Genomic DNA, 12,578 nt, shown 5'->3' with positions numbered 1-12,578 from the left:
GCTCATGACGGGGTAGAGGGTCATGAGCCTAGTGAAAGCTGTTTTTCTTTTCGCCTCTATGTGATCGCGCCATAGTAGTTTCCTATCCATGTGTACGCCTAAATATTTAACCACATTTTTGTGAGGAATTTGCTCATTGAAAAGTGTTAGTCGTGGTCTATCTTCAAGTGGCGGGAGATGTTTACGCGTAAAAACTATAGCTTCTGATTTAGTAGGGTTTACCTTAATTCGCCATTTTGTGCACCACTGTTCTATTGAATTTAACGCGGTTTGTAATCTGTCTGCTGCGAGTTCTAGAATACTAGATCTGCTAAACAATACCGTATCGTCCGCGTAGCAGCCAAACTGAACTGATCGGTGTGCGGGCTTAGGCATATCGTGGATATAAATATTGAATAAAACCGGCCCCAAGATGCTGCCTTGTGGGACTCCTGCTTTAATTATTTTTAAATCGGACTGTGCTCCTTCTGTCGTGACTCTAAACGATCTATTTTCTAAATACGAGGCCAGTAATTTAATATAACAATCGGGGAAGCCAGTTTTATATAATTTATAAATTAAGCCTTCATGAAGTACTCTATCAAAGGCTTTTTCTATGTCCAAAAACGCTGCGAGATTATAGCTATTCTGATTGAACGCAGTTATTATTTGTTCTGTCATACGGACCAGTTGATGCGTTGTTGAATGCGCGATGCGAAAACCAAATTGTTCGTCCGGCAGTACGTCATTTTCTTTAATGTGAGTATTTAGTCGCTGTAGAATTATGCATTCAGCTACTTTTGACAATGTACTCAGCAGACTAATGGGCCTATAATTTTGGGGCAGTGTCTTATCTTTTCCGGATTTATGAAAAACTATCACATTCGCTTCTTTCCACTGCGATGGAAAATACTGTAGTTTAAGTATTCCATTTATTAATTGAGCTAGGTATTCCAAAATTTCATCGGGCAGTTTCTTAAGGACTACTGCCTGAATGCCATCGTTTCCCGGTGCCTTACATGGTTTCATACGCCTGATAGCCTGTTTAACTTCCTGAGATTGAGTTAAGTAAGGTTTTGAGGTTAAAGGCTGATTAAGTTTGATTGTAAGGTCTCTGTATATTCTGGCATTAAATTGCGGGTCACAGGGTTCGATATTAGGTTGAAAGGCTAATTCAAGGGTATTCGCGAAGGCTTGTGCTTTGTCTGTCGGTGTAAAAGCGAACCCAGTGCGTGTTTTTAGCGGAGGTATTTTATCTATCTTATGAAGGAATCGCTTTGTCATACTCCAGGTGCTACCATCTTGCACCTGTAGCTGAGAGACTTTCGTCTCCCATTGGCTGCTCCTCCATAGAGTTATTTCATCGGAAATTATTTTCTGTAATTCATTAATTCTCGCTTTAATGTCGCGCTGCCTACGTCGAGTATATTCGCGCCTTAATCTATTTTTCTGAGAAATTAAATCCCTAATATACACCGGCAGTTCATCTTGCTTAAATCTAACCACCTTTTCTGGGATGCACGAGTTAATTGCAGTTTGAATTTTAACTGTAAGTTCAGTGACTGCTGATTCGATGTTATCTTTTGTTTTGAAGTTGGCAGCATCGGCTGCAGGCAAATTATCGACTAAATACGTCTGAAAGCCTCTCCAGTCGGCTTTCTTGTAGTCTTTAATTTTTCTCGGAGGACTGATGTCAGTGTCCACGTCATCGAATAGTAGATGTACTGGAAAGTGGTCAGACGACATTTCGTGAAAGACTCTGAGTTCGAATCCCGTTTGAACTCTCTTATTTAATGCAATATCTAAAATATCGGGGTTGTGCCTTAGTACTCCGCTATCGTGAGTGGGCTCTGAGGGAGCATGTACTTGATAATTTTTGTTAGACTCGTGTCTTTGCAGCATTAGGCCATTGGCTGTATTGCTCCGACAGTTCCAGTCTTTATGTTTGGCATTAATATCGCCGACTGCTAGGAATGTGGGAGCTGAGCCATATAAGATGTCCAGCTCGTTTTCAGTTAGTGACCTGCCCGGTGGTGCATACATCGAAATAAGCACAATTTGTTGTTTATTGACTTTAAAAGTAATTGCCACAGCTTCTAATTTATTAAATTCAGGTAAATGAAATTCACTATGTTGTATACTTCATTAGGGCAGGAATGCGGATATAGAAGACGAATGTGACCGATCATGGTCGATTAGTTCCCGATCATAGGCATCGAGTGGCGGACAAGCCCGAACACGGCCGTATCCTCACGAATGGAAAGGCCACAACTGATCAAGCCACCAAATAGTTGTCCCATAAGAAATACATTATGTCCATAAAGCAATGTCCCAGTTATAAATTTCAATTGTGTCAACTGTGAGCGTTTTAGAGTGTTGGTTCAAAGTCATGATTAAAGAGTAACCCAGCTCGTTTTAGATAAGCGCATTCGCGAGTACTGCTTTTTTTTCCAGCTTGCAGCGCCACCTACGCAAAATGGCGACTCTTGAGCGTAAAGGGTTGTGTGTTCTGCAATTTGCTAATAGTGAAGTTGTAATTTCAGTTCAACGTGCGTTTCCATTGGAATTTCTTTATACGAGAGTGGCTGAACGTCGAAGTCCCTGACCGTTGGATTGGTCGTAAGGGTCGAGACGTAAGAGGTATTTTTCGCTGGCTTCCATGTTCACCTGACATAACCCCGTGCGATTTTTTTTTTCCTTTGGGGCTTTATAAGATATGTCTGCTTTCCGCCGCTAACTAATGATTTCCCAAAGTTGATACATATAATTTAAGAGGCTTCCATTACTTCGGACTTGTTAACCAAAGTGTGGGAAGAATTGGACTTTAGGTTGGATCTGGCACACATTTCAAGTTTCGGATATGAACGTGTTCTATCAATTTCGGCCTTGATTTTACTCAAAGCTATTGCCATTTATACAAACACGTCCTGTGCATATACTTAGAGTATCCTATTGTTGATGTGCTGGCGAGAACGCGTAAATATAAAAATATTCAGTCCTGTGCTACAAATAATAGTTGAGCGCTCGTACCTGGTGCCCACGTGAGGGTTCACCTCTCATGAGGCATGGAGACATGAGACAGCTCGTCCAGCAACCAGCCCCCGTCGGTCACTGAAGTGCGTGCGACACACTAGGGCCGGTATTCTAAGACACACATGCTACACCTGTTCCCTAACCATATTCCTAGTGCACGATAAAACACCGTTAGTCCCTTATTTTTAGGGAACGGATTTCTATGTCTTATCCGTGACCTATCTGCTTCCCAAATTCCGCGCATGCGCAGAGCTCACTTTTTCGTTGATTTCGTCCAGATGGCGGACCCACTTATGGCGCCATTAACTCTTTAAGTCTCTTCTCAAAATGCTGAATGTTCTGAGACATAAAAAAATTAGTATGCTCCAAAAGTATTCGGAAGCAAGGATGAAATTTTTTTACGTGAGATTCATTCAATAGTCGATTCATCTCGGTAAATTAGGCCTGTAACTACAAGAATTTATAGCATTTGTATAGCTGTGTTAAATGTTATAACGCTTTAGATACCTTACAAGACATATTATAGCGTGTGTTCGCACAGTTTTTCACTTACGTCATAAAATATTTTATGTGGTAAGATTTAGTTGACAGTTTTATTTTATCTTGCAATTTGGTGAAATTATTGGCTCTGCTCATCTGCTTAAGTGGCCTACAGTTGTTTTTTTCTTTCTTCTCACGCTCTTGTGATATATTTTATTTATAGCACGGGTTTGCGTCCTACGTTGAAACATGTTCCGAAGAAGTTCCGTGATACATCACTCCAAGCACTACTCTCAGAGTTTTCGAAACAGTTTATCGATTCGCTTCCATTCGAAAAAGCCGTCCTCAACCGGCAGCTGCCGTGCTCGACTTGATTTACCGCAAGGTGTGTTATGTCCGCTGCGGTACGAAACGGAATTTGTGGGCGAGTGCCATCAAAAAGGCTGGTAATGGCAGTTCAGTCAATCCTTCAGCCAACTTCTAAATTAGGGACGTGTTAGGTAATTATACTAGCGTATTCTACACGTTTTTTTGGACCTCCGCAACTCCAAGAAAAAATAATTCGTCATTCATGAGCATTAGTCGGTGGCCTTGTTCACAGCTCACTATAATCGTGAAGACTGAACCGTGCCAAGCCTTAATTTGAACAGCCATTCAACGTAAAAACCTAAATTCCACTTTTTTATTAGCCTACTTATAAACTAGAAGCGTATTCGAAAGGAAAAAAAAAGAAACTTGGGATTTAATTTTACTAGTATATAATGGCCGAGTCTGGCGCAATGTTATTCTTATGGGAGTACGATTTTGTGGCTGATTCTTGTGGCGGCTGCCGATCGTAAGGATTCGGTCAAGTTCGGGCTTGTTCGCCTCTCGATGACTATGATCATGAGGTCGGCGGCCATTTTAGATGACTCCACATCCGCCTTCTTGGAATCCTCAGTTTTTGAAAATCTGCAGTTATTATTTAAATAATCATTGATTCGACCCTTGCTCGATGTAAAAATTGAAATATAAAAAAAAATTGGTTAAAATATAGTAAAAAATCCTTAAAAAGGTATAAATTCATCATCTACCAGCCTGTAATTAGTTCGATTTACACTTGTCGTTGGTTCGATGTTTGCTTGATACAAATAAAAAAGGTAATTTTATGTAAAATAAAAACCTTATCTAAATATATTCTGACAAATCCTAAAAGAGGCATTAATTCTTCATCTACCATCCTCCAATCGATTCAATTGATTCCTGTTCATGGTTCGATCCTTGGTAGATGCAAAAAGTTTATTTTAGAAAGAAAAACTTATCTAATAAAACATGGTGAAAATTACTAAAAAAAAAACTGCTTAACTTCCTCATTCACCAGCTGTCAGTAAGTTACCGATGCCATCTTGGCCACTATCTTAGAAATACCTAATTATTAACCTATAAATTCGGTAACAATTCCAAAATTAACAAATAAAAGTCGTTTGTTAATAATGACTGATTCAATCTATAACCGACCTTGGATTGATCCTTACTCCGTGAAAAAAAAAAAGATAATTTAATTAAATTCACCCAAAAGTGACATGTTCGTGCAATAAAACAACATAATTACAAATTAAAAAAAAGGCATTATGTAATTTCTACAAGAACAAAAATAAAACAAGCAAATTTGCTAGCGTTTCTCGGTTTCTACAATCTTCTTGGAAGGCGAAGCAAGTCCTTTGCATGCCTTGGCGTGTGTTTTCAGGACAGTTCTACGCGGCAGTCGATTAACCACGCACGTCCAATCAGTGGCCAGGCACATTCAGTCGGTGACCATGTTTGGTCAGGTACGCCCAGTTAGTAGCTAGGTACGTCTATTCAGTGACCAGGAACGCACGTCCAGTGGGTGGTGAGGCGCGTCGAGTTGGTGGTTAACTACTTCCAGTCTGTGGTCAGGCTAACACTATATTTTGGTGGCCAGGCTCGTCTATTGAGGGGCCAGGCACATCCAGTTGTTGGTTAGACAACTCCATTATGTGGCCGGCACGTCAGATCGGTTTGTAATTACACATTTGGTGGACAGGCACATAGTTAGTAGACAAGATGTGTAATATTTCGTTTAATAGTATTATATATATATGATTCATTTTATTTCAGCTTTACGCCACATTGACAGCGAGGTCATTAGTAACGGTAACAACAGACACGGTCAAGGATTCGGGGGGGATGAATCAACCATAGCCTTTTAGATAGCAACCATCATAACATTTTGCCTAGAATGATTCCGGGAAATCGTATGATCGGACCGGAATTAAAACCCAGGTCCTCCGGAATGTGTGTCCAGTGTGTTACCGCTGCGCCACTTCGCTTCCTATTTCGAGAGTTGAACCCGAAGCGCTGCCGTTGAACAATGCAACTGCTGCTTCGCTAGATGCAAACCGCACCACTACAACGTACTGCCAACATGATAAGTAATATCGGCGGACAGTACATAATAACGGGAATACTTCTTCCTTGCAAGACGAAGCTCTGTTCGCAGTGCAACGAAAGAGCTCGTGTGTAATGCTTGTACGTAAAGCAGCCTGGCTTTCTTCGGAAGACCTAGAGGAGGAAAAGAGTTTGTAATTACACTATTGGTGGGAGCAGTTTCCTACGGCATCCTATTTTCTGCCATTAAATTAATTTCATTTTGTATGTTAGTACCCTGTAATTTTTATGAACTCTCCTAACTCTCTCTCACTCTCTCCTTCCTACTTCTCAAACTGTAGCTCCTAAATTGCCAGAAAACTGCTTCCTTTCATGCGTGGCAGTTATCGCGTCGTGACGCAACATTAGTCATCATGCGGTGTAATTTGAGTTGATCGCACGGAGAACTAGGCTTACGTAACTAATTTCAAGTTGAGTAACTTCATTACTACTAGGCTTTACGACACCAGCAGGTCCATCCTTGTGACTAAGCAGATAGAAAACCACTACACTTCATCCATGCTGACCCTGCCCCTTGCGGGCACCACGTTGATAGACCAGTTTCAGCTGTGAGTTGCCTACCAAACTAAGGCTTCGTTCGAATTGGCACAGTTTATGGACAACATTGTCACGTGATCCAATTTGGTGTACAATAATTACAGTTTTTGTTCATTCGTTTTTAGTTCTCTAAAAAACCACCATTTGATCCTAAACTTTATAATAAAAATATCTTCTTTTTTTCATGTTATTGAATTATTCTAACCTTATAAATTAAGTATGATGAGCAAAATAATTATTATAAATGAAGTTATCTGTGAATATTGACTTAAAACGTTTTTACTATTATTTCAAGAAAAACCATGAGTGATGAAATAATATAGTATTGCTTTTGAAAGGCACTTAATCGTTTTTTTATTCTTCCATATATTAATGAAATTACATTATGCTACGATTTATGCTGTGTAAACTTCAGAAACGTGTGCAGTCAGACCTAAAAAAAAAACACGTACATTTATTTACTTGTATTGACTAACTAACAATGTACCTGTACTAAAAAAAATCAAATGCCACAATGGAAATGTGATGATATAAAAAAAATTCAACTTTTTCGAATTTAAGTTTTTCGTTATTATATAACTTAGCTTCACATGATAAAACTTTTCAAATTTAAAAACAAAAATCCAATCGTAGGTATAGACTTGTTCGAAACTGTGAATTTTACTTTCATGTATTACAAATGATATTTTTCTCTTATACTTAGTAAAGTAAATAGTAAAGTCATATTACGACAGCCCAGCAGCTGTCGGGATCTTCCGATCGGCGGCTACTGAGAATCTAGACGCCACACGTACGTAACCTAGAACACCAAACACGTGAAATGGTCCGATAATCATCATTTTGTGATTGGGAACTCATTTCCGAGTAACTTATAACAAACCCCAGAGGTTAGAAGAATAAAGACGCCGTGACGCCAGACGTCACACGGCCTTAGAAGGTAATGACTTACCAACATATAAATGCGCTGTAAGTGCAGAATGCCGTAAGCTACCTAAACATGGGACCGTTCCAAGTCAGGGTCTTCGCTGCGGCGCTTTGCATTTTCCACAGGAACGTGATTGTAATCTCATAAATAACAATTATTTTTATGACTGCTGTTTGCATGGACGAACTAAACTTAAACTAAATAAATTTTCAAATGAATTAGAGTTTCTCTTTTTAAAACGTTTAAAACTGAAATGCATTATTTTCTCTAGCAGCCTTCAACGAAGACCATGAAAGCATTACAGTTCTATTGCCGGAGGACAAGTTTACCATAAAATGAATATGGTCGCTCATCCGACGCAGGAGAATTCTAACGACCAATATTTTCGAACGACTATACTTTTTAAATTCTGATGATGCTATAAATGAGAGAATAAATAATAAGCTTCATATTAAAAATATTATTTATGCTTGGCATGTAAATAAAAGTTTACAATAGTTCTATAATTAGTACTTGCACAATGTTTTCATTTTTAGTTACTTGTACTAAAAAAAAAATTGAATGCAGCTGTAGCTACATATATTTATGCACATACGAACTTAAATAGACTTCCAAGTGAAGTTCGGTCATCCAGATATCAGTAATTAATGCAGGTAAAAATAATGCATTCTCAAAAGCGATTAGAATTAATGCACTCTCCAAATTATGAAGAAATATGTCTGATATCCTTTTCTTTACTATGAACATATGTGAGATGTGAGCTTGTGTCTGAATGAGATGGAAGCTACTTGCGTGCAAAGTAAACTCGTTAAATATACCACTCGTGGAAGTCATGAGTTCAGCTTCAAATCAACATACCAGCCAAGTACCACTTGTTGAACGTGACAGCTAATGTATTTTTTTTTTAAAAACTACGTCAGTTATTTTCGTTTTGAAAAGAATATTGTTTTAATTTTCAAATGTGCCGATAAATAATTAAGATCTTGTGTTACATTCAATTTAGCAAGATGTTCCTTGAGTAAACTGCACGGGAATTTTCGTGAGACGAATATCATTTTCCTCTAACTCAAATGCAAACGTGTAGATACGTAAAAACATTTATAGGCATAAAACAGAAAACTTGATGTTAAATTTTCCTTGTTTCTTGGTAAAAGATCATACAATGTTGTTTTCATTTGCAAAAATAATCATAAACAAAATGTGTTGTTCCACATTTTTAAAGCCTCTGAACGTTTTGTAAAGGCTCAGTCAAACAGAAGGCGGACTGTCCGCGCGGGCGGAACGACCGCAGTCCGCCGCGGACTAGGGAAGCCAGACAGAATGCGGACAAGTCGAGGCGAACCAGTGTGAAAACAGTTGCAGTGAAACAGTGTGATATTCAATTCTCTGTCTGGAATTCGTGTTTTCTTGTTGTCATTTCAAGATGTCCAGCAGTTCATCTGACGAAGAAGAGTTACTTCTTATGTTCGCTTTGAGTAAAGCAAAAAGAAAAAGAAAATGGGTGCATGAAATAAATGAAACAAGAGAGGTGTTCGGCGAGTTTCACCGATTATGCTGTGAGTTGAGTTCATTCGAAGACCGATTTTTCACATATTTTCGAATGTCTCAAGAACAATTTGACAAATTGCATACCCTCCTTGAACATAAAATATCAAAAGTGGCCACTAACTGGAGGAAACCCATTGGGACGAAGGAAAGACTAGCTATCTGTTTAAGGTAAGTAATACAATTACTTATTTAAAAATAATTTTTCTCTTTAGTTTAATTATTTGTACAATAACTTTACACTACATTTTTTTACATAACACAATACAATATCCGTAGACAGCAGATTTTGAAATTTACCTTTACATGCATTTACATAATTTTACATGTGTCCTTGGAATGTTTCGTACCATTCTTTTGCCGAATCGCCAGAGGTTGCATGGATTCCAACAAACGGTGGCTTGTTGGTATAGTTCAGATTGGTGTAATCCACTACCCCGGAGGAGGTAGCAGTACAGTTCGGTGGCCACGATGAACTACTTGAATTTAAAGGGGAGGATGGGTGTGAAGTTTCCAGTTCGCGAAGTTCAGCCCGGCCAAACATTTGAGCCATCTCCATTTTTATAACTGCTTGTGTTCTAGGTGAAAACCTTTTAAATGTCTCCGCATAACTTAAGAACAAGTGGTCAATACGGTCGAGGTTGTTCCTAGGTTTGTTGTCCTTTTTGTTATTTAGATACTTTATAATCGCATGAACATCTGTGCTAACGTCCTTTGGTTTGGATTTTTTCTGGGGCGGTGGAATTTGGGAATCATCTGTCGCACAGCTACCCTCGTTGCTAGCTTCTTCTATCGGATCGTCTGTTTCACCCGTCTGTGGTATATTTGACGCGGTTACCCGTGGAGAAACTGTATCTTGAAGGAATTCCAAGTTTGCCGCCCAGGGCCAATTTTTAAACTTCTTTGCCGAACCTGTAGCTCCCTTCAAGAACTTGAGATACTTCACATATGAATCCCTCAAATTCTTCCATTTGAGTTTAACAGCTTCACCTGTACAAAACAGTATACAAACATCATTTAAGCAGAACGATAAAATCAAAAACAAGTTTGAAACATAAGTAATAACTAAAACTCACATTAATTTTAATGTATAATAAATGTTACAATAATTAATTCTAATATATTATTCTATTTATGAAACTGTTCATGCTTCGTTTGTATTGTTTCAGGTATTTGGCTACAGGTGATTCCCATCACACTATTGCCTTTTCCTTCCGTGTTGGACGCACTACTGTTTCCAGCATAGTTAAAGAAGTGTGCGTCGAGATATGGAACGTTCTACAACCGTTGTACTTGGCTACTCCAACAGAGGAAGTTTGGAGGAAATCTGAAGTTGGCTTTAGAGAACGATGGAACTTTCCCAACTGCATCGGGAGTATAGATGGGAAACACGTGGAAATCAAATGCCCTAACAAGAGTGGATCAAGTTATTATTGTTATAAAAACTTTTTTTCGATTGTTCTTTTGTCCATAGTTGATCCTTACTACAATTTTATTGTCGTTGACATAGGTAGTTATGGTCGGCACAGTGATAGTGCCATTTTCGAGAACTCCTCTTTCTATCGCGATTTTGTTGATAACAAAACAATTCTTCCTCCAAAACCATTACCCGGGACAGAAACCCCCGTCCCTCATGTGTTTGTAGGTGATGAAGGGTTCAAGTTACAAACTTATTTGATGCGTCCGTTCCCAAGAAAGGCGGTCGTTGATAATATAGAAAAAAGAAGGTACAATAAACGACATTGCAGAGCACGACGTATCGTGGAAAATGCCTTCGGCATTTTAACTCAAAAGTGGCGTATATTTTTTAGACCTATCGAATGTAATGTTGATACAGCTGTACACGTTGTCAAAGCTGCTTGTTGTCTTCACAATTTTATTAGAGCTAACACAGAAAATGTCACAACTGATGAGCTAGAATTAACAGACGATATAACAAATCAACCCACCAATGCTTTCTCAGCCACTACTCCATTGAAAGAACGATCTAGTGATGCTGCCCATGCTGTACGAAACCATTTCGTTAATTACTTCAACTATTTAAGTTCGTGAATCATGATGTAAAAATTGTAAAAAACTTGTAAAATATTATTACATATTTATATTACTGTTGCATTGTATGATTAAGCTCTTTGTAATGTTTCGTGTTAATTTGTAAAGTATAAATAAATATGTATACATAGAAGATATCACATTAATGAATACATAAAATACAAATATGAATAAAAATAAAATAATATACAAACAATATAATATGAATATAGTGAATACATATAAAAACAAATTATCTTACTACTTTCATGTAGTTTATCCGCGATATCCTTCCATGCTTCTGCTTTCTTCACTACATCTTTGTAGTCAGGATGACGAACATCATACAAATAAACACACTCCCGCACAAGATCTATTAATTTTTCCGTCTCGTCAGCCATTGCTGTCCGCGCGAACTTTGTAGAAAATGACAACTGCTCCTCTGTCCGCTGCGGACTAGACTGGTCCGCTGCGGCAGACCGCCTTCTGTTTAACCAGGATGATGCAATCTAAGGTTACACTGTGTCCGTGGCGGACGGGCGGCCAGGTCCGCGCGGACAGTCCGCCTCCTGTTTGACTGAGCCTTTAGCGTAGAGTTTATATAAACTGCCACGATTTGGTGATAAATTATGAAGATTAAACGGCTATTTAGTGTCGCCGCGTTGTTTGTCTGGAACTCCCGGGAGGAGATGCGGAAGAGTTAGACCCTCGTGCCGATGGTGGAGCACTCGGCATAGCTTTTGAAACACGCCTCGTTCCCCCGAGCCTGGCCCATGACTGTCCGTGGTACCCCCGTCGCCCGTCCCGGCTCGGCTGCAGGCGGGTTACTGACGATTAGTTTCGGATGGCTGATGTTTCGCAAACACGTTCCTCCTGAACGACCCGAGGCAATTCTGAGGCTGGAGGCACTAATAGCCGTGTTCTTGCTGCGTGCTTCCACGTGCACGCTCGATTTGCTCCGAGAAGACGGTGTCTCATCACTACCCAGGCTCGCCTCGCCACTGCTAGTTTACAAACTAGTAGTAGCTACTTCAAATTACATTTTCAAAACGAGCTCTTAGTTAATTGGTTACGGTGATGGCTTGTGAAGAAAACGAGAGAATTGCGTGTAGGTATAGGCATGGGCGAGCATTTTTCGTGGGGAAAAAAAAATTGCGAGTGCCCATTTTACTGCCAGCTGTTTCTTCCTTGTAATTGGAAGCCGTCTGCAGGAGAAGTCATTGTCTTATTTTACCAAGCCACTCAGGACGCGTTTTCTCCCGCGCTGAATTATTGTTGTGATTGGTGTGCAAACAGTAGACATGTACCTTGAAAGAAACTCGACCAATCACGAAACACAGACAATGGCTACAATGTTTTAACCTCTCGGCTAGTCTCGAAAAGACGATGAAGAAGTAGAAACAGAGTAATAAGAAGATATTCATGACGCCAATTGCTGCATTTTGAACACACGTGGGCCTCCAGTGAGGTAAGGAGATAGGAGATGGTCTGTTCAATCTTGATGTCCCAAGGCTGACACCGCAGTTGGATCGCACCAAACCCTTGTCCGCCACTCTGATGTCCGCTGATGATGTCAGCCCACCTGATCCGCCAGAATATG

General features: G+C 39.5%; 1 protein-coding gene across 1 annotated transcript; it reads left to right on the top strand.

Annotated features, from left to right (window-relative positions):
* Nucleotides 1-8,691: 8,691 nt before the first annotated feature.
* On the top strand, nt 8,692-11,555 carry LOC134534447 (uncharacterized). Its single transcript, XM_063372914.1, has 2 exons — nt 8,692-9,118; nt 10,117-11,555. The coding sequence occupies exons 1-2, from the start codon at nt 8,826-8,828 to the stop codon at nt 10,997-10,999; spliced, it is 1,176 nt and encodes a 391-aa protein (XP_063228984.1). The 5' UTR covers nt 8,692-8,825; the 3' UTR covers nt 11,000-11,555.
* The last annotated feature ends 1,023 nt before the right edge of the window (nt 11,556-12,578 follow it).

The sequence above is a fragment of the Bacillus rossius genome, chromosome 7 (assembly GCF_032445375.1).
Source record: "Bacillus rossius redtenbacheri isolate Brsri chromosome 7, Brsri_v3, whole genome shotgun sequence".
Taxonomy (NCBI): domain Eukaryota; kingdom Metazoa; phylum Arthropoda; class Insecta; order Phasmatodea; family Bacillidae; genus Bacillus; species Bacillus rossius.
Note: the sequence above shows the minus strand (reverse complement) of the source record. Positions and strands in the feature narration are given on the sequence as shown.